This window comes from Volvox carteri, assembly GCF_000143455.1.
Source record: "Volvox carteri f. nagariensis unplaced genomic scaffold VOLCAscaffold_10, whole genome shotgun sequence".
In the NCBI taxonomy this organism is placed as follows: domain Eukaryota; kingdom Viridiplantae; phylum Chlorophyta; class Chlorophyceae; order Chlamydomonadales; family Volvocaceae; genus Volvox; species Volvox carteri.
Window position 1 is genome coordinate 719,414 of NW_003307553.1, and position 22,133 is coordinate 741,546.

At 54.5% G+C, this 22,133-nt stretch overlaps 4 protein-coding genes across 4 annotated transcripts in view; 1 reads left to right on the plus strand and 3 right to left on the minus strand.

Moving 5' to 3' along the window:
* Positions 1-1,370: 1,370 nt before the first annotated feature.
* Positions 1,371-1,967, plus strand: VOLCADRAFT_88798 (uncharacterized protein; the record flags this gene model as incomplete). Its single annotated transcript, XM_002948394.1, has 1 exon — positions 1,371-1,967. The coding sequence occupies one exon, from the start codon at positions 1,371-1,373 to the stop codon at positions 1,965-1,967; it is 597 nt and encodes a 198-aa protein (XP_002948440.1).
* Positions 1,968-2,275: 308 nt separating this feature from the next.
* On the minus strand, positions 2,276-4,345 carry VOLCADRAFT_88799 (uncharacterized protein; the record flags this gene model as incomplete). The annotated part of the gene is made up of 3 exons (XM_002948524.1): positions 2,276-2,499; positions 4,102-4,122; positions 4,189-4,345. 3 exons carry the CDS (start codon positions 4,343-4,345, stop codon positions 2,276-2,278), a joined length of 402 nt encoding a protein of 133 aa, XP_002948570.1.
* An 8,343-nt stretch (positions 4,346-12,688) lies between these two features.
* On the minus strand, positions 12,689-13,965 carry VOLCADRAFT_88800 (uncharacterized protein; the record flags this gene model as incomplete). Its single annotated transcript, XM_002948525.1, has 3 exons — positions 12,689-13,036; positions 13,368-13,450; positions 13,776-13,965. The coding sequence occupies 3 exons, from the start codon at positions 13,963-13,965 to the stop codon at positions 12,689-12,691; spliced, it is 621 nt and encodes a 206-aa protein (XP_002948571.1).
* Positions 13,966-14,611: 646 nt separating this feature from the next.
* VOLCADRAFT_103901 (uncharacterized protein) overlaps positions 14,612-22,133 on the minus strand; it is a gene marked incomplete at its 3' end in the record, with an annotated part of 20,957 nt that continues 13,435 nt past the window's right edge. The window contains exons 23-34 of the mRNA XM_002948526.1: positions 21,880-21,910; positions 21,426-21,709; positions 20,938-20,952; positions 20,300-20,461; positions 18,966-19,419; positions 18,466-18,827; positions 17,916-18,242; positions 17,613-17,777; positions 17,266-17,362; positions 15,485-16,738; positions 14,831-15,087; positions 14,612-14,707 (exon numbers count right to left, since the gene is read on the minus strand). Of these exons, the coding sequence (XP_002948572.1) occupies positions 14,612-14,707; positions 14,831-15,087; positions 15,485-16,738; positions 17,266-17,362; positions 17,613-17,777; positions 17,916-18,242; positions 18,466-18,827; positions 18,966-19,419; positions 20,300-20,461; positions 20,938-20,952; positions 21,426-21,709; positions 21,880-21,910 (3,504 nt within the window). The remainder of the gene's footprint in view (positions 14,708-14,830; positions 15,088-15,484; positions 16,739-17,265; positions 17,363-17,612; positions 17,778-17,915; positions 18,243-18,465; positions 18,828-18,965; positions 19,420-20,299; positions 20,462-20,937; positions 20,953-21,425; positions 21,710-21,879; positions 21,911-22,133) is intronic.

Sequence of the window (22,133 nt, forward strand, 5' to 3'; positions counted from 1 at the left end):
GCTGCACAGCGACACAGCGGTGAGTACGTCGCCAAGCAACTGGAGCAGTGGCTGCGCCAGCACGGCACTGCACACACCCACTCGGCGCCGTACAACCCAGAGCAGAACGGAGCGGTGGAGCGACTCAACCACACACTCTTCGACCGTGTGCGGGCGATGCTGCATGACACAGCACTCCCGGTCAGCTACTGGCTGGAGGCTGCACTCTACACCAACCTCCTGCACAATGTGGCCCCCTCTCAGGGCTGGGAGGCCACACCGTGGGCAGCTTATCACGGTGTCCCCCCCGACGTCAGCCACCTCCACACCTTCAGCTGCCTGGCCTACATCCGCATCCCAGCCAGACAGCAGGACAAACTCAGTCCTCGTGCAAAGGCGGGAACCTACCGCTGACCGGAGCATGGCATGGCCACCCACCGCGTCCTCGTCAAGGGCAAGGTGACCGTGAGCAGCAACGTCACCTTCGATGACGACCGCCACGGCCCGGTTCACAACAGGCGGGCACCCTCTTCGGCACTAGCCCCGCCTGCCCCGGCGGCAGGGACACTATCGGCGGCTCTACACCGCCCGCCATGCTGCCGACCCCAGCGGCTACCCTGCCCCCGGCGACCCCAACAACACCCCTTCCATCGCAACACCCGCAATCAACGGCAGGCCCTGCACCCGCCGCTGGCCCCGGTCAGTGACGGCCTGTCCCCCCGACAGCAGCAGCAGTGGCGGCGGCGGAGAGTCGGGAAGTCCACCGCTGCTCGGGTGGTAGCGCTGACAGCGCTAAGTCTAACATGCCCGACGGCAGCGGCGGTGGCAGAGGCAACAGCGCGGTGCACACTGCCAACGACATGCTGGTGACGGCGGACAACTTGCAACCTGCCCAGTTTAAATGGGGGGGACTAACGGCTCAACTCGACTGTAATCACAAATTTAGATGCTTAATTGTCCATACTGACATTCTCCTTACACTTCGTCAATTGCGTATACTTTACTGTTGCAACAACTAGCAATGTGTGGGCAATTTGCACTGTACGACCAATGCAAGAAAACAAACCGTTTCAATCATTGGAAAAGGCACACAGACCACATGCTTGCTATTGCCAGCCGATAAAAACTTTCGCCTAAAGCTTTCCAAGAACAAGGGGCAGGAGAGAGGGGAAAGTGCGGGGAAGTGGGGCGGCAGCCCCACGACCCCGCACATCCCCCCCAAGACCACCTGGCCACCGACAGGCAATCATGATAGGAATGAGCGGGAGCCAAGGGAACATTTAAAAGCATGATTGGATTCAAAAATGGTCTCGTCTCCCTGGAGTGTTTAGCCGCACGAGACTACCTTATAGTCTCGTGCTAACAAGCTAAACATCCTAAACATCACTACAATGGCACTTAAGATTGCACTCCGGATTGATAGGGATTTGGATTCTGTTAAACTTTTCTTGGATCGGTGCAGCGGATTCGGAGTCCGCGAGGTTGCGGGTTCCAATGAGCATTGGCATTTTTTAGTGGAGACTGATTCTTATCGGAACATTCAGAGCTTTAGGGTAGCATTGACTCGGAAGATTCCCACTCTGAAGGGAAATGCTTGTTATAGTGCTACGGTCGTTAGCGATTTGGAGAAGTACGAGAGATATTTGGCGAAGGGTGAAAGCGAGGGAGCTGGTCCTGAGGTTGTTTGGCGGCATTCTTTGAAGTATACAGATGAGAAAATTGAAGAGCTTCATATTGGATATTGGACTGAGAATAAGCGTCTTCGTAAGCGGAAAGCTGGTTCCGTTATCGATGCAGTCATCGATATCGCGAAGGACGAGAACGTTCATTGGGAACGTCGGGAGAAGCTGGCCGAGCTGTATTTGAAAGAGGTGGTGTCTCGGAATCGTCCTGTGAACATTTTCGCGGCAAGGAGTGCCGTGAATACGATCCAGATCCAACTTTGTCCGGATGACACTGCTATAAAACGGTTCTCTGAGATGATTTGAGGTAAGTAGCAAGATGGCGTCTCCTATCTATACTTACAACTACATGTTTGCTGGTCCTCTTGATGTTCGTGATTATCTAGACTTGCCGCGGTCTGATAAGCGTGCAGTGTGTGCGATGGCTTCCCAAATGAATCCCATTCAGTATAGTTTCATTTACGGTTTTGAGCCATGGAGAGCGAACTCGTTGATGCGGTACTTGATTTTTGAGGCCGCTAGATATCGGTTTGCCCGTGGATGGTTTGTTTTCTCGACCTTGTTTCCAGAGCTTCCGGATATCGTTGATATGACCAGAGAGATTGCAGATTTGACTAATGCTGATGGACCACGGATTTGCCATCAGTGTGCACTGTCTGATGAGCTCTGCTTGTGCGGCCTCCCGCGTAATTTGGCGCCTGCATTCGATGCTGTTGCTGGAAATGCTCGGCGCCGTCAGAATGGTCGTCGTCGTCGGCGTGACTCTGCGTGACCTGGTGAGTATCCTGCGAATTGTGCTGCGGTGACTGCGTGTTGTGTGCGGTGGAAGCGGAGAAGTCTGCGTGGGGGGGAAGCGGTTCTGCGTTGTGAGAGGCGGTTAGGATTCGGGGCCAAATATCTCTCGTACTTCTCCAAATCGCTAACGACCGTAGCACTATAACAAGCATTTCCCTTCAGAGTGGGAATCTTCCGAGTCAATGCTACCCTAAAGCTCTGAATGAATCAGTCTCCACTAAAAAATGCCAATGCTCATTGGAACCCGCAACCTCGTGGACTCCGAACCCGCTGCACCGATCCAAGAAAAGTTTAACAGAATCCAAATCCCTATCAATCCGGAGTGCAATCTTAAGTGCCATTGTAGTGATGTTTAGGATGTTTAGCTTGTTAGCACGAGACTATAAGGTAAGGTAGTCTCGTGCGGCTAAACACTCCAGGGAGACGAGACCATTTTTGAATCCAATAATAGTTACAATTACGACAAATTCTGATGACACATTCTCATCACACAATCATAGGATGGATGGATGGCCGTACTAAAGGCTGTACCTTTTACAGCCAGGCCACGAACAACAATAAACAACCGACTCAACGGGTGTACCGATGTATCGTTAACACCAGGAGTGACAGCATTATCAGAAGTCAACATATTCACACGGTCTTTCTTATTCCAAGCATACAAACAAACCTTATTGAGACGACAGAAGAAATTAACTTCCTTGAAACGAGTATTTACAGTCTCAGTTGTCTCCTTAGGATCCATACTAAAGACCACCCGCTTCAACACACGAATGTGACGACGCATCGACGTATCCAACGGCTCGATGGGATTATAAACACACTTCTTCGAATAATACTGCCAAAAAGCAGTACGCAAATCGCCAACAACAGTATTAACTGGATAATTAGGCACTATATCCTGACTAGTAAAACGACATAGCTCTATACTAATCCTAGTTGGATAAGTCGTCGGAGCATAAAACAAAAACTTAGCACTAACCCATTTCAACATACTCCGACCACCAGGGAACGTATCCAAAGAATTCAAACTATTTGGAGCACTCTCAACAGTAAGAGTAGAAAAAGAATCAAAGGAAGCCGTAGCACCATCAGTCTCATTAGAAAACTTCAACCTAAGCCTGATATCGGGATTAACAACAGTACCGTTGTTCACATTAACCATACTAGTCACATCATAACAATGCACAGGAGCAACCAACTCGGCACCAACTGCAGTCTGAACGGTACCTAAAGTAACAGCACCACTGGTACCACCAAACTGACTAGTTAGATGAATACCAACTATCGTCTTCTCGGTAGCAGCCCTAAGCGTCTTAAAAACAGAACGAAGATTAGGACGCATTGGCGCCATTGATTGCGAGGAATTGTAGAGTGGACGGGCAAAGGGATGGGAGGGGGGTTAGAAAGCTTTTTGCATGGTGGACTTGGAGAAGCACTGACCAGGGTGGCACGGCAGCCATTCACAGAGGTAGGTACGAGAAGTGCTTGCCGACAAGGCGGGGAAGACCCGCGAGATAATGCAAGGAAGTGAATGCAGGGCGAGTATGCGAGGTGCTGACAGGGTGCAGCAGGGCAGTGTTGCACCGAGGCTACCAAAGCAGGGAGAGCTAATGACTAACCGGGAATATTGTTCCATACTCACCTGCTGTGGGAATGGCTGCATCTGCGGTAGTGGGAGGCCAGGCTGGGTGCCGGAGATGTTCAATGACAACAGGTCTGGGCTGTTGACCTGAGATGTGCTGGGACCACTGCATGGGCAAGCCCTGGTCCCTGTAGTGCTGCAGCTCGGAGGTGATGCTCTGCGAAGCGGCCTGGGTGGCAGCATGGACATCGGCATCAAAGCGAAGAGACAGTGCACCCTGCAGGGGCTGCTGCATCGTTGCCATAAAGGCGTTATGGAGAGCAGAGAGTATATTGCCAGAAGGAATCGGCGAGGGTGACTGGTTCTGTGACATTTTCGGTTCGGTCAATGACCAGGCCGGCAAGCAGTCAGGGTTGTAGACTGAAAGTGTACAGAAGACCAGGTGCAAGTAGATTTCAAAAAGGAGCTCACAAAATTTTCGCGCTCAAGGTTATCGGACCTTATTGGCTGGTCCGGGGGTCCTATAACTTTTATGGACTTATTGGACTGCTAACAAGGCCCCTGTTTCCACATGGGCCCTACATTCTTCGCCGTTCCTTCGCCTTTCCACTTCTATCATACATTTATGTAGAATAAGTGATATTGCAAAAAAAAGTGAGCAAAGGTGAGGTGCCGGGTGAGAATTTTCAAAAATGTTGCTAACAAACTTTTCAGTGCAAACACCCTGTTAGCTGGCGGTGTGGTCTTTGGCAGTCTTGTAAGTTAATTAGGTTGATGTTTCTTCGCAAGATTGACCATGTTGTCATCTGCAGCCGCCTCACAACATACAATTAATGTAAGCATGTGTGGCATACATTGCAGCTGCAATGCACTGCAACCATGAACTGCTTGAAATTAATGTCTTTGCCTGCTGGATTATACATTCTATGCTACTGCTAATAATATAATAAATATGTTTCTTTTCATACATGTCCACAACGTTGAATATGCACTGGTCGGTCCCTCCATATTCACCATGCAGGAAAACATCGTGCATGTTTTCATTCTGCACAGGGCAAACAACAGCAAGAAGACCTCCATGGTATTGCCCAGTGGTACCATTAAGGTTGGCAAGGAGCTCAAGAAGCACATGGTCGTAGAGCTTCCAGTGCAGAGCTTACTTGGCAGATTCAACAAGCAGCAGGTCAAGGAGTGGGCTTTTGTAGCAGCTGACCGCTGAAAAGGTCTCTCGAGTTGCTGGCGGTCGCGCTCTGCGCGTATTTATAGCGCCGTACTGTGTACCGGCTGCTACATTCCCCCCCCTTTGAAGGGAACCGTCCCGGGCCCTTAGAGCCTCGTATGCCACCAGCCTGTGCCTACCTTCGCCTACCCTCGGGCAGTGGGTAATTACTCCACGTCACGTCATGTGCCGGCTCACATGCGCCTAGCCGTCTTCAGATTTTTCAGGCACAGAGACAGTCCAGTCGGTTCAGCTACTTTTATAATTTGTGCGATATTCGCTCTCTGAGTCGCCTCACCCGAATACCACTCGAACGTAATCGGTGGGGGTTGAACCGACGACTTCAGGATCGTGAATTTTCACGAGGTCTCGATACCAAATGTAGCAGCTGACCGCTGAAAAGGTCTCTCGAGTTGCTGGCTATCGCGCTCTGCGCGTATTTATAGCGCCGTACTGTGTACCGGCTGCTACAGCTTTCTCCCATGGCTGCACAAATGTTCTATGGAATGACTCCATGGTCCAGTACAAGGGCAAGCTGGCGTTGGTTGCTTAGAGAGGTTCCTTGATGAGCAGGGATACGGAGCAAGTGGGCAGCTGCAGTCTAGGGCTATGTGGTTCAGTGGTGTGTAGTAGGTGTTCACTAGAAAAAAAGGAAGCAGTGCAGTAGTAGTGTGGATCGGTCACAGGTGAAATTTGATGAAGAACATGTGTGTATAATTGCATGCCAAGATCAGGTACTGCTGTTGCTGTGATGATTTTGGTAGCAGCCTCCAGACTTGTAATAGAGACACTAGATGCCTGTACAGGCCAGCTGGCTGTGCACTATACTGCACAACTCCACATGATGAGCAAGTGAGGTGACCAGGGCGACCCAGACTGTTGTGTGTAATACATACATATGTATATAATTCAGGAAAAATGTGGTTTTGTGCCTACCCATGCAGTACAAGCTTCTATCCCCAATGATGGCAAATATATGCTGATGGCATGAATAATGAAGTCAGACAGCTTTCCAAAAAAAAGAGAATGTGTGATTTAACAGTGGACAGGGATCATGTAAAAGCTCATAACATTTACAGCGTCTGAACCTCAAAACAGCAATTAAAATCCTTAAACAGCAGTTCAGCAAGTTATCTAATGGCAACAGCCAGCTGCAGTAACATGATGGAACTTCCTTTTAGCATGTCCCTGCTCGTAACAGCTTTCAAGGCCTGTTAGCAACTACAGCCCTTGGCACCGCTTAACAGCTTAAGTGAATTGAACAATGGCTAACAATTGAACAATAGCTTCCCAAAACCCTAACAGCCATCAAAAATTCTTTCTCAGCATCTGGGTGACCCAACCAGAATGTAACATCCTGTCAACAATATCCTGTTGTGGCAGAAAGCGCTCTGTTACAGGTCCTTACAGCTGCTAACAGTCCCTAGAATCAGACAACTGTTAACAGTGTGGGCTCCAGGTATATGTCAGTCACAGGGCCAAACAGGACAAGACAGCCTCTAACCCAGTGTCTAACTGGCTGTTATGCCACGTTGACAACTATCGTCAGCAGCTGATAATGAGCCCGTCTAACAGCTCCACCTAAGAAGTTAGACGCTGTTAGACCCCCTATGAGTTGGTCGTTAACAACATGCTGGTGACAGCGGACAACCTGCAAGTGGTCGCGGCCACCAAGGCAGCCATCGCTGGTTGCTTCACAGTGCATGACCTTGGCGAGGCGCACTACTACCTCGGCATGAAGATCGTCCAGGATGACCGCAACTGCTGCATCGTGCTCACACAGCAGCACTATGTGGAGCAGCTGCTGCAGCACCACAGCCTGGAGAATGCCAAGCCGCGCGCCACCCTGCTGCCTCAGCGCATGTGTGCTCTGCCAGCCAGCGACGCTGTAGCAAGCTACATTTATCATGGGGGCCCCGGACTGCCGTACCGGCGTCCTGGACCGCGTCCTGGACCGCGCGCAGTCCAGGACGCAACCACCCAAAAATAGAACAACGAACTTTGCATATTTCTAATTATCCTGCTTCGCATTATGAAGGGAATAAAGACATTTATGCAATGACAGTTTGCGCGGCTACACCAAGAGATGTCCACAGTCAACCCCTGAAGACGCCCTGTTTGCTATGATCCAGCTAATTTTTACAATGAGGACACAGTAAAGATTTTGATGGTATAATTGATTTAGAGTGTTTTGCGGCCGTCGGGGACCTCGCCTTTGAATGTTAGCAGCAGGAAACAGAGCCTTGGAGCGGGAAACAGATGACGCTCTTGAAGCACAGAGGCGAGTCTTTGCAACCATCCGGCAATGTGGCCTTGGTGATGCAGATACGCTCTTGGCTGTCCCAGGGGTCCCATTTCGGTCCCGCCGGGGCTTCGCGCGCCGATTCACCGCAGCCCATACATGCATATAATCATTACGCAGCTTTAGGTAGGCGCGGCTCATGGGGGAAAGCAGGGGCTGGCGAGAAATCGGGGATACGGACACGCAGGCGGCAGGAGGCTAGGCGGGTCAGGAACACATAAGGTCCCATTTCGGTCCCGCCGGGGCTTCACGTGCCGATTCACCGCAGCTCATACATGCATATAATCATTACGCAGCTTTAGGTAGGCGCGGCTCATGGGGGAAAGCAGGGGCTGGCGAGAAATCGGGGATACGGACGCGCAGGGGCACCTACTGGGAGGTGCCTACCCCCCCAGTAGGGGGGGCGCCCTGTGCCCCGCGCCCCCGTGCCCCGCGCTAGGCGTGTCAGCGTGTCAGATAAAGGTTAGGCCATCTCCCCGGCCGGCTGTCCAGACGGGCGACGGCCGCTGTACCCCAAGAGACTGCATCGCGACAACGCAGCCTTCGAAGGCCTCGTCGACCGGTGAGAAACTAAGCAGCGATTACAGAGCGATCACCTCGATGTACGTTACATAGGTCTGGGATTAGAGCGAAGATTAAAAGGCAAGACCCTGCCATAAATACAAAGTGTATCTCGGAAGTCCGCTCCAGAACCACTACAGGTATCCCGCCAAACTACGATATGCAGGAGTTCTGGACGAGATATCAACAACCGGCCCCGTCACCCATCAGTAGTGTTATTAGTTTCTATTTATCAAAGCTGACTGGCTGGCTTACGGCTTTCGGCTTGAGACGGTTACTTGACCACTTTTTAACTTTTACCTTAACACTTCTTTCAACGCAGATATTTCAGTGCGTTATCTTTCAGATTTCAGAGGACGTGCAAGGGGTCGGGCCGAGGAATTTGGCAAGACGTCCGGCTCATGACACAAGACAAAATCCATAAGAAGACACAATCATAATCGTAAATATAATATAATGTAGAATATATATGTTAAACCTCCTCGTGGCGCGTTCGGTTGGTGTTCGGTTGGCGGTCCGGCGGAGCGCATGTTACCGGACCCTGCAGTACGCTCGTCCCCAGTCCGGGGGCGTATGCTACCTAACGCCAAAGGCGTTCCTTGTACGATAGGGCCTTATGGCACTAGCGTCCAACTCAGTTAAAACACTGATCTTTACCTAAAATCGGTATTATTCAATACCACCAAATTGTGGACTTCTAACTCCTTGAGTTAGTTAGTATACGACGCGGCACCCTATAGGGACCTAGCATCGTTACAGAGAGAGTGCTACTGTAAGGGATTTGTGTTCGTTACCGAGTACGTATGGTTTGTCTTTGATCGGTACGACTCTGTGTCGTGCAAGGCTTTGCCAGACTATTTAAGGCATTCCTACACCATTATTTGTAAGCTTAGTATTCTTCTCTTCCTTGTCTCTCAGTCAGCGATTGATGTCGGGCTCTGCAGATCGGGCAGGTTAGGAACTAATGCTTCCTCCAGTCGCCAACTGGAGCCAGTTCCTTTCATATGGTATCGAGTTATGGTTCAATCCTGCCTCGGTCCGTATTGGAGCTGTTTTCCCATCGTCACTGCTTTTGCACTTCGCGCCACCGCACGATCGTTTGTTTGCCGGCCCGTGTTGCCGGTCGTTCACCCGCATCTCGTAACTACCGGGTTCATCGCTCTTCGGTACTGACATTCAGCTTTGTACGCTACTGTTGTGTGCAAGTCGGCTCAAGTCGCTCCACTCCGAGTGTAACAGTTGGTGTCACAACTTGAAATCGGAGCTCTTTCCTTTTCAGTTGAATCAGAACGCCTTACCGTCGTTCGACAGCCGGCCAAGTTTGGACACCTTGCGCTGGACTGCAGTTTCACGTTCGTTTCGGGCTCAAGAATGGGCCATATCCGTTTGCTTCTATCGTTTGCGGAAGCTGACAACCCGCCGTCTACCTCGTTCGTTCAACGTTAATCGCCGTGCCCTGGTCGCCAGTATGCCTGCCCGTCGTGTAGGTTGTATGCGTGCTCGTGTTGCAGCAGCCTCCACGGCAGGAGTGCACCGGGTTGACAGCGACTGGATGCTTGCGTACCCCACGTTTCACGAGTTCAATCGTTTTCGTTATCTTCATCGTCGATCCAACGTCACGCTAAAGGCCATCACATCTCATCATGCCATGGAGCTCGATGTTGGCCCTTGTGTCTGTGTGCCCCTGTGTTTTGGCTCAAGTCGACCGGGGCGCCCAGCCGAGTGCTCAAAAGAGACCTACCATCACCTTCACGAGATTCTCCGTTCTTACTTTCCTTCGAGTTCTCATGTGTGCTTATGTGTGCAGTAGATGCAATCATTCCGGAGCTCACACAGTCATGCTTTTCATTTGAACCAAGCTATGCTGTCTTTGGGTTTTTCTTAGCTGGAACACCTTGCCTTATGTGGTTAGCTGTCTGAGTCCCATATGTAGTCATGCCATGGCATTGTATGGGGGTGCAGTTGCCTGAGCATGCCCACTGTTGTGATGAAAGCAGTGAGTTGCAGTATGCAAGGGAACCTTGTGCTTGCGTCTGTAATGGCAACGAGGACGTTGCAGTTTGAAAGACCGGGGAAATGTAAGGGATTTGTGTTCGTTACCGAGTACGTATGGTTTGTCTTTGATCGGTACGACTCTGTGTCGTGCAAGGCTTTGCCAGACTATTTAAGGCATTCCTACACCATTATTTGTAAGCTTAGTATTCTTCTCTTCCTTGTCTCTCAGTCAGCGATTGATGTCGGGCTCTGCAGATCGGGCAAGTTAGGAACTAATGCTTCCTCCAGTCGCCAACTGGAGCCAGTTCCTTTCAGCTACGGAGGACATAGCTTAACCTATATCTTGGGGTCTTTTGGGCGGGGCCCCAGCGCGAATCGCAAGATATCTCGGCTGTAGCCAACAAAAATCGTATGAGCACAAATGAGCACAAACAACTTTGGCTGCCTCAATTGACCGAGGCCAAAGTCACATCAACGACTCTCGGGTTAAATTTCATCTCAAAAGGTGCCGTGTATCTCATAATTGAATTCTGAGATGACAGCGTATGATAACTGAACACCCAGCTTGTGTTACAAGTTGCCCGCATGGGCATTCCGACTTGCCACCAGCTGGCCGACAAATTTGCTTACATTTCTCTATGAAATACGCAAGCTGCTTGTTTGTAAATTTACTTTAGCCAATGCTCGGGGCCTCCGGAGACTTGCGGTGTGCCGCGATGAAGCTCGCGGCTGTGGGGCGGATTGCTGAGGCCGCTGGTGCTTTGGGGATAAACATCACAGACAGCACCGAACTGCACCCAGCTTGCGTTACCAATTTGCCCCCACGGGCATTCCGACTTGCGGTCTGCCGCACTGTCCATGCGGCATGCACCCGGGATGGATGCGATTCGCATGGAGCCCGCAGGCGGTGCTGACGATTCCGCCGGTGCAAGCTTAGCATCCCACACCATCAGCACTGCTGCAACAAAGCACATCCCCCACAGCGGTGACACTAACCATCAATTGTCACACGTGCCGCGTTAGCTACCATCCTGTACGGATGCAGGGGGGCCCCGCCCTTTTTCTGGCTTCAAGGAAGCCGACACCCGTTCTATGAGCCAAATGACTTCATATAAGATGCTCAGGGCTACCTCTGTCAATACCCCTGGGATCACTTATCCAGAACAGTGCAATCAGCAAACCGTCAAATGCGGTGACACTTCCCTATACCTCAGTAGCCCTCACCATGAATACAATTTGCAACTCTTGCAAACAAAAGACATATAGGTCACATAGGATACAATCCTAGGCCTGTGCGACTTTTGGGTAGGTGACAGTGGGGTGATTACGAAACCTGAGAGCTGCCTGAGGTATGTAAGCATGCGCCTCGTCACGTAAGGCCCATTTATGACGTTTGCCATTCATAGACATAACAAAATGCACCATTTTGAGGTTGCTGACAGTTACCGGAGGTTTCGCGAGGTTTTACAGGAAGGTCAAAAATCGGACCTCAAGGCTGCCCTTTGTGCGGCCTGCCATTGCCTTCGCAATGTGTACCGAGTATTTATTCTGGTCGCTCGTCCATGCATCACGTTTGCATGCCCGTCACCGAACGACCTAGAGTCTCCAGACCTTTTTAACCGGGCTAACTTTTGGTTGGGCATTCCACCGGCCTCCGTTCATGGTGTGTGTGGGAGGTTGTGTGCCTCGCGGCCATTAGCTCACTCAATCTCGGCCGCCGTTTGTTGTTTAGGGAAGGTCTTCAGGCCAACATGGGCGTGTCTATGTCAATACTTAACTGCATTACCTACGATGTCATCACTGATTTTTGGGCTCCTTTAATTGCTTTTGCGGCACAGCAGTGTTTTTACAACAGTGTTTTTTTTCGTTTTGGGCCTAGTACCCTAGAGTAATAAACTGGGTGTTTCTTGCGGTTACGATTCCTATTTGTATAGTCGTTCTGGGGGGGGCGCAGCCCCCCCCCAGAACCCCCCCTCAAAGGCCTTACAGTGTGCTGTAAACAATTCTTCTTCTAAATGTTTGGGGCATTGCATCTGCGGAGTTTCTGAGCCGTTTGCTTTGGTCAAGAATGAACGAATGCCCCGTTGACCTAAGTTGAATGCAACAGCGGGCCGTCTCATGGTGATATCATGAAATATCTTATATTATATAGTGTATGAGCTCTTAATGGTCAGGTTTATATGTGCAGAAGGCATTTGGGGCGTCTTATGGCCAAAGTAATGAACCAGTACACCCAACTGACCCAACGATTCCATTTCTTCCAGGCTCAGACCCCCATTTATTCCCAAAAAAGTAATATATTACCAAAAAAACACTGGGGATAACCTGACAAATTGTTAAGGTAGACACAGGCTGGTGGTATACGAGGCTTTAAGGGCCCGAGACGGATCCCTTCAAAGGGGGGGGAATGTAGTAGCTGGTACACAGTACGGCTCTACAAATACGTGCGTAGCGCGACCACCAGCATCTCGAGAGGCCTTTTCAGCGGCCAGCTACTACATGATCCTACATCAGCCAGGATGTAAACCCAGGATACTGAGCTCTATCACTAGCTCACATTGTTCCGCCATCTACCTCACACACTTAAGGGTGTCATTTCCTGGCATAGTTGCCTTCTCCGATGAAAATGTCGATGGTGAGGTTGACAATACAGCAGAGGACTCCATACATGATGGCAGCATGTGTGGCAGTGAGCCCGTGGTCCGAAGGTCCAATCCCAACCCTCCTTGAGAGACTGCACTGCCTACGCCACCGGTAGCCGCTGCAGCCGCCACCGCAGCCTCCTCCACCACAGCAGTTGCAACGGCTCCAAGTACAGGTAGTAGTGGGGGTGGGGGTGGTGAAGGGCCACGAAGTGTCACACTGGGCGCTCGGGTTGTGCTCATGACCTGCTTGACAGCAGGCACCTTGAGGGCCACCTGCAAGGGGGTGACAAAATATGTGGCGCTTTACTTGTCTTTTTTTTCAATGCGGCTGGGCCCAGTACTATTGTTACATAGGGTTAGGTTTTTCGGTTTTACACATGGAAATGGACAGCCTTGGATGTCCCTTTGCTGCCAGGACCACTACTAAAACCTTCATAAAAGCTGTACATGACAGCGGCATCCCACCAACCCTATTCCACCCATCCACCCAACACCTTTTCACACCTTAACTCAGATGCACGCACCATCCATATCACACCTCCACTCTTGCCTGCACCATCCCGCACTGAACGGCGCATACTTCAACTCTTACCGACCGGCCCACCTGCAGTGCATACGTGTTGCGCTGTGGCTTGCGTGGGGCAGCCAGGGGCCCCAGCAACGCCTCCACCTCCTCAAGACTTTGGGCTGATTGGGCAACAAGAGGAAAGAGATAAGAGACAGGTAGTTTGTCAAGGTCACGTTGCATATTAATGTGTGATTAGATAGCTGACACTACATAGTTAAACAGGGTTTAGCCAGGTTGTTGTCGCGTCATACGACTGTAGCATCGAACAAAACACGTGCGTACGGCATTGTGGTGACATTGCACTCATGCTTGGGTCGGTGGCTCGTAGTCACTTGCAAGGGCCCCATGCCAACAAGCAGCACATATATACACACGTGGGATAGATGTGGCAAACAAATAGAAGCACCTGTCACGACAACCATAGTGGCGCCTCTTGTTACAAACCTGCTCCCGGTGCCGCATTCAGGCAGGACAAGGGCGCCAGAGGCAGGCAGTGCCGGTCGTGCTCCAGTGTATCGTCCTCCCACCACCATTGGTCACTGCCCGCCACTGCCACCCGGCATTGCCCTCCCGGTCCAGCACCCTTCTCCTTCTCCTTGTCCTGCCGCTGCTGCTGCTTTTCGTGGTACTGCATAACTGCTGGACCATCCGCATTGTTGCTGCTGGTTCCACTGCTGCCCTGCTGGCTGCTGCCGCCAGCGCTAGCAACACTCACAGAACCACCAGTAGCAGCGGCATCTGCAGCAACAATGCCAGTAGTAGCAGCAGCAGTGCGTGCTGCTGTCCGAGCAATCATAACCTCTGCTCGGGCTTGCAACGCCGCTCGTGAGGCACCAGGGCTAAAGGACAGCTCAACACGGAACCGCTCCGGGCTGCTAACAGGTACCTGTGTACAAGCACAAGTACAACGACTCAAAAGACAAAAAATGATTTTGCGCTTCAAAACAAAGCCTTCCCTGACATGTACGGTTGCTCATGTGTTGCTGTAGTCGCTGGTACACAGTAAGGCACACATAACGTCTACAAATACGCACTAAGTGCGTCCACCAGGATCTCGAGAGGCCTTTTCAGCGGCCAGCTACGACAGTTGCCATGGTTGGTTGATGTTCGTTACTGAGCAGTAGCAGTACACGTGGCAGCAGCATTTAAATTGACGTGCGAACATGATATATAAGCAAGAGTCACTACTGGGAGTGTAAGCACGAGGTCGAATATAAAAAAGCTGTAGAGCAGCAGTATATTGCGACAACACTCCCCTCATCACACTTCTAACTTCCATTTCAAATGACCTCCAAATAACTCACATGCTTGTTTTCAAACATACGGAATACGATCTGCGTCATGTAGTCGTACTCGGGCGCTGCTTCCAGCAGCTCCTGCCCCGGGGACCCAAGCAGGGTCGCTGAGAGGACCTGCTTCCCGTGCTGCTGCTGCTGCTGCTGCTGCTGCTGCTGGTGATAATGATGTGGAGCAACAGGAGCACCTTCAGGTGCCGCCACCCCCTCTGTGGTGTGGGTGCCGCCTAGGCCTAGGTCCCCAGCAGGAGGTAGCGGATGGTGACCCGCGGGGACTGCTGCCTCCGATGATGATGAGGCTAACAAGGGAGCAGCCGCAGCGGCATCATTGCCACGGCCGGGCTGCCAAGCAGTGCAGACGTTGGTGGTTGCGGCAGTGGACACGGTGTTGGAGGTGGGTTGCTGCTGCTGGTGTAGGTGGCAATATTGCAGCACATTCAGCAGGGCGTGGATGTGGCTCTCTGCACAACGAAGTGGGGACGGAATCATAAAAACAAATATCGATACCAAAGTCAAATTGGCCAGATGAATAAGTAGTACATATGGGCAGCAAGCGAAGCTCAAGATGGAACGACTCATGTGCCACATGACCAGTGGTCAACGGGGGGGGGAGAGGGCTGCCGAGGGCGGGGTGCCTCGGCCTCGCGTCTCACAAATGTGCATGTTGTAATATCATCGTCGGCGTCCACACATTCTGAGCTCGAACACACAAAACTCGGAAGGAAACCACTTGAAGCAGTAAACCACTGAAACAACAGTTAGCAATCTAAAGTTGTGTAAACCCCTAAGCACATGTATGGTGGTCATGACCACGTCACTGTATTATTCCAACCACCAACCAGCAACCCCCTTCCCTACCTGATGTGAAGTAGACCCGGGTACGCACGTGTCGCAACGGGCTGTTGATGTCAGTGGCGTACTGCGGACATAGCCGGTGAAGAGCCTGCGCCTCTTCCTCCACACCGTCACCCACGATGCCATTATTGCTGTCATCCTCACCCTCAGGCAACCCCCCGCCGTCACCACCACCACCCTCCCCCACTGCGGCTGCAACAACCATCTCGTCATCAGGGCCACGGCACCCCTTTGTGCACGCATCCGTCGCTGGCGCTGGTGCTGCCGCGGCAGGGGTACCAAATGCCGCTGCGTTGCTGCCGTCGCCAGCAGCATCACGGTGAGAGGCCATGCCACACTCGGTCAGTGGTCGCTGCGGTGGCGGCGGTGGTGGTGCTGGTTGACCAGCGACTGGCTCCGCACTATCAGAGGAGGCGACAGCAAACACCGTGTTGGCGGTCTCACATGGCGCCTCTATCGACTCATCAGTTGTACCACGCTCCACATCCACGGTGTCCGCGTACTCCTGCAGTTGCTGCCACTTGGGCGATGGGGGTGGAGGCGGCGGCGGCAGAAGCTGCTGCTGCTGCTGCTGCGTGGCCTTACCAGACATCGGTAATGGCGCCCGGCCGGTGGCGGCAGATCCCTCGCCTGCAGGCCGCACTGATGCTGCCACCTCCAGTCGCCCTCCCACGGCACGAAGCCGCTCATCCTCAAGTGACGCGCTGCCAAACTCCGAAACCATGGAATCCAGCAGCTGCGGCGCACCCCCCATACCGCCATAATCATTGCATGTAACCGCCCGCTCCAGAACCCCTGGTGGGCTCATCACAGCAGCCGCCACCAGTGCTGACGGTGCCAGCACTGGTGCTGCCTTACTGGCCAGGCCCAATCCGCGGGTCTCTCCACTGACGCCGCCACCAACACCAACACCAACACCAACACCATCTGCTGCTGCTTCGTGACCGAGTGACAGCTGCAGCTGCAGGTTATCACCGACGGTGCTGACAAGGCTGCCCAGGGCACTGCGTGTTGTCCTCTCACCCTCATCCTTACCCTCACCGTCACCTAGGGGTCCACTACCCCTGCTAATGCCAGCGCCACCTCCACCACCACCTCCACTTCCGCTGCCGCCACTGGTTGTGGATATCAGGGTGTATCCAGAGAGGCTGCGGAAGCTGCTGGTGGCACTACTCCCTGACGTAGGGCCCGCCTGGGCACCACTGGTGGGGGGGTTGGGGAGGATGGGGAGGTTGGGGCCACCAGGCGCTGATACACCTGCGCGGGGCCAATCAAGCAGCACACTGAAACCTTTGTACGCAGGTACGGCATATACCAGTAGGACAGGTAGACGGGGCCCACACGGCCCACATGCCCACTGCGAGGTTATGGTCGTGCACCTGGTGGCCGTGGCTTATGCACTTGTTGTTGTTTGACGTGACGGGTTACGATTCCACTAGTGGGATATCAGTCAAGCTGCACACTTAGCTGGGGGGAAATATGGGAATTTGACTGTCGACGTCATAAGTCGCGGAGGTGGCACACGGAGCTCTCCTTAAAACCCTTTCTTAGCTCCTTTTCGTGTTGCTACCTCCTGACTGCCCGGCTGCCTGGCTGTAGGCTTCCCGCACCCCCCTCCCCCCGCACTAACACTCCGAGATACACAGGTGCACAAACACGTAGGCGAGCTGAGTCGCCTCCTGCTGCTGCTGCTGCTTCTGTCCCATCAGCACATGCAGGACATACACCTCCCCAAGCAATCCCCCCACCCCAATCCCTCAAGCCACCCTTTGCCCCAACCTCACCTTGCGTGGCCAGGCTCTCCTCCCTCATGGCTCCCATGTCCGCCAACAGCTTGCCCAGCAGCTCTCGACAGATAGCCGAGCCGATCACCAGCTTGGACTGCGGAGGGACCCATGGGTCGGTGGCATGTATAGCAGCAAGTGAACGAGTTCAGACGGCAACCACGGCAATGACAACAACCTCAACAGCAACAGATTTCAATAAGCAACAATCCATAACCATTAACAACAACGACTGAACCCCGCACAGGCTTCGAATGTTGCCTGGTCGGTGATCAGGAGCGAGGCGGTGGCTGGCTGGCCAACAACATTGAATGACACCGCACAAGTATCGCCATCCCCGAACACACCTGTGGTGCAATGCCGTACTCGTTCGGTACGACAGCATCCGCCAAGCGGCGTGCAATCAAGTAGAGCGGCGCCATGATCTCACCCAGGACACGCACAGGAGCCACACCTGCTTCAGGTGCTGCCGTACATTCCATGCTTACTGCCGTACCTTCCGTATCCCTCCTCTTCACGTGTTTACATGAAGACACAGGAGAAGCAGGTTCGGCGGCGGCTGCTGCCCTGGCAGGTGGTGGAAGCGAGGGACCTGCCGTGGCGGCAGCACCCAGCCGCGGTCCGGCAGCACTGGTGCTCTCAGTCCCCACCGACCCCAGGGGTGCAGCGGTGTCGAAAGCCTCGGCCGCCTTGCCACCCGCATCAAGGGCGGGGTAGGCAGCGGACTCCACACCAGGGCCGCCAGCCACGGTCCCTTGCGGCGGTGGCGGAGGCGGAGGCGGCTTCCCCCCCGGCGATAACGGCTCCAGATGCAAGGAGTCCAGGGATGGGGCCCGCAGTGGGCCCGGTGCCGCCACCACCGCCGCTGATGCAGCCGGCGCTGCCAGTGGCGGTGTTGGCGGTGGGTGCGGAGGATCCAGGGGCAGGTAGGCGTTGTGGATGAGGGCGTGCTTTGCGGCATCATAAATGTCAGGTACCTGCGGCAAAGAGGCGACCGAATGATGCGCAGGACTGGCCCCAGTGACATCGATCACCTCATGCAGGGGGAGCACCTGAGGGCCTTAGGCTCGGACGCGGGTGGGTCAGTTGAAAAAAGGTCAGGTGGGGATTCTGCCGTACTGGCATCCGGGTTATTGTGTCGCAAAGGGGCTCCATTATAATTAAACGAAATCGACTTCGGCTTCAAGCCTATGTCCGTACCTTGCTAATATCGTACAGCCCTTTCTTCGGTGAGTAGAAGCTGTCCAGCAGCTTGTGCCATCTGTCGTACAGCAGCAGCCAGCGCTCGCCACCGCAAGGTTCCCCCTGCTCGGACCTCCACTCGTCGGGCGACATACTCAGGCTGCTGTAGTACAAGTGTGGCGGCGGCGCGGCCTCCGCTGGGCCCGTACCGCCCGTGCCGCTTCCTCTGACGGCGGCGGCGCCCACATGTGCCGCCGCATGATGCGCCGCCGCCGGTCCCTTAATCTCCTCCACCAAGTGCCGCAACTGCCGACAGAGCTCCTCCAGGAGCTCCAGGGGCCGCTCCGGCAACCCCTTGACGGCGGCGGACCAGGGGCCCCCTGACGGCGGCGGCGGCGGCGGTAGCGGCCCAGCAGCAGGACCAGCTGTATGCCGCCGTGCTGCTGCCACAGAAGATGACGACGATGATGTTGTTGATAATGTACGGGAGGGCGGTAGGGAGCTCTGACAAGACATACTGGGTTGCCGCTGGGTCAGCAATGGCTCGGCCTGTTGCTGCTGCTGGTGGCGGTGCTGTGGGGGTGGCTGCTGCTGCTGCTGTAGCTGCTTCGTTGGCGGAACTGGCTGTGGCGGCGGCGGCGGTTGCGACGGTGGCGGCCCCGCTGACATCTGTGACATCGTCACCACGTCCATGGCCGCTTGCGGCAGCAGCGCTGGGAATCGCGCCGGGCCGCCACAGCCCCCGGAAGGTGGTGCAGGCGGTGGCGGCGGACCCGTCGTACGCAACATGTTGAGGCTAGTTACCCGTGGCGGGCCGGTGGGGGTAGTGGTGGCGGCGGCGGAGGGCGGGTGTGGTGGAGTGGAGGCGGGGCGGAGCTTGGGCGAGGGCGGCGGTGTGGGCGCGGGGGACGGCGGCGGGGGTGCGGCGGGCAGCTTGCAGCGGGACACCCGGGCAGCCGGGTCCCAGGTTAGCTGCACGAGGGAGGGGGGGGAAAGACGAACCACACGCGATTTAAGCTGCTGCCAGAGCAAGATAGTAGCAACCGAAAGAACTGACCGAAAGGCGTTCGTGGCGACTGTGACGACTGTAACCTCGGGATGACGACTGTAACCTCGGGATGAAGAATTGACGTAGAAGTAGAAAGTCCTACCTACCTAAGCCGCCAGAAATATTATAGCCAAACCGTAAACTAGTAGTAGTAGAAAAAGTAGTGAAGGCGGCGAGAGAAAATATTATGACGTAGAAGTGTTGTAAAGTAGCTGGCCAGGAGAGAAAGCTGCATTGCTGATACTGAAAGGCTGCCGGTATGCAAGTGTTCCTCCCAACCCCCCCAAAAAAAACTAGAACGCGCGACTGACCCGACCGACCCAAACTAAACTATTCCAGCTAGCCTACCGACGCCAACGCGAAATACCAAAGCTCGAACCACCTTATGGACTCACCTGGCCAGGCAGCAGGAGGCGCGGGCAAAGGCACATGCGAGGCAGAGAGGTGACAAAAAACGGGAGGGGGGGGAGGGCCCGGGGAGGGAGGGGGGGGGAGGGCCCGGGGAGGGAGGGGGGGGGAGGGCCCGGAGGCGACACCAGCAGCGGCAGTGGAGGCGGTCCAATGCAACGCAGAGTACATGAAGCTTCTACATTGCCCTTACCAGGCAGTGAGTAGCCGCCAGTGGGCCGCCAGTGGGCCGCTGTCTACCACCCCCTCTCTCCCGCGGGTGGCCACCACCTCATCCACCTCATCCCGTCACCCTCATCACCCGCCAGCCTTCTCTGTTCAGCTTCTCTATTAAACTTACAGACTTTCTGTGGCCCACAATACCCCCCCCCCTCCCGGCCCCCCTCCCGCGCCCACCCGCTTGTACAGCTCCTCCTTGGCTGCCCGCATGTCGTACGAGGCGCCCTTCCCGAAGGCCTCCAACATGGCCGCATCCTTGTTGACCAGCGATGCCAGTATGGGGGTGAGGGAGGTGCCCTCCAAACACAGCAGGCCCTGGGTAAAGGCGGCGGCGGAGGTCTGATGGGGGGAAAAGGGGGGGAGGGGGGGGAGACGGACCACGAACGAGTGAAGCTGCTGCCAGGGCAAGGGTGTACCAGGAGCAGAAGTGACTAAAAGGCGTTCTCGAAGGCGGCGACCTCGGGATGATGTAGTGAAGATGATGCCGGAAAACTACCTACTAGCTGCCAGGACTAAAATAAGCGCGGAAGAAAAGCAGTAATGCCAAGCCGTAAAGAAGTAAAGGTAGGTGTAGAGGCGGCGGAAAAGTAGTAAAATGCTGCTGACGTAAAGCTGGAATAAAGTTTGCCGCCGGCCTGGCGGCGGCATTGACGAGGTTTGGCGAAGAACTGGTTGATTAGCTGGTAAGAAAAAGCTGGTGATACGCAAGTGCTCCTCAGAACCCCCGGAAAAAACGCACGACCGACCCGACCGACCCGACTATCCTAGTCCGGCTAGGCGACCGACGCAACGCGATATACCGACAAAGCTCGAACCTCCTTCGGACTCACCTGGCCAGGCAGCAGAAGTAGCGGCAGGGGCACATGCGAAGCAGAGAGGTAGCAAGTTTGTGAGCAGGGTGTGATCAAAAAACAAAAATACAGGCGAGTGCTGCTGCAAGAAGTTTTGATTGGCTGGCTGAGGAAAAAGAAGAAACTAAGTGGAAGGGGAAGAAACAAGATGTAAAACTAGAAGCTTAACAGGAAAGGCGGCGCAGGATGACATAGGAAGTGTCGTACTGGAAGGAGGCCTTGACGGGGGAAGGGGGAGAAAGACGAACCACACGCGGGGAAGGGGGGGAGGGGGAGGAAGGTTCAGGAAATCCCGGTGCTCCCACTAATGCTCCTCTATAGCTGCCACTCCACCACTCCGCCACTCCACCACATCAACACAGCAACGCCAAGCCAATAATCCCTCCCTCCTCCCCTTCCCATCCCCGCCCCCCTAACCCCTAACCCCCCCCCCCACACACACACGCCCGCACCTGCACACGGCCCTCGTCTGAGGAGTACACCTTGAAGTCGTGGCGGTAGGTGGAGTGCAGGCGCAGCAGCCCGCCACCCGCCGGACCAGCCCGGGGGTACATGCCCGTACGGAAGCGCACCCCTAGGGTTTCCGCCTGCGCTCTGCCCGCATGAGTCAGCACTCCGCCCCACTTGACGATGAGGAGGAGGGAGCCGGGACCGCCGGAGGAGGACTTGACGGTTGGGGTGGCGGTTGGAGTGGCGGTTGGGGTGGCGGTTGGGCCCGCCAGTGGCCCTGCGGCGGCTGCACGGGAGGTCAAGTCAGGAGGGGGATGTACGGGGATGTACGGCATATGGGTGGGGAGGATCTGGGCATGGGTGTTGACCGATTTCGGGCATCACATGCGGTCCACCCCCCCACCCCCCCACCGGACTACCAATGAGCCCAACAGCCCCTCCCCTCCCCTCCCTGACTGGTTAGACCGCGCGACTGCCAAACCAGGAGCTGCGGGGGGGCAGCACAAGGCGGGAACGGAATGGGTTCACAGCTCCCGGGAGGGCGGGGGGGTGTGAGAGCCACTTACGATATCTTGCGTGGGGATGGGGGTGTGGATGAGGGTGCAACTGGGTCCCTTCACCGCCGCCACTACTGCTGCTGCTGCTAGAGCTCCCGGCGCCGCTGCCAGACATCGCCACCGCTAAGGGTGCCGCCGTCACTGCTGTGGTTG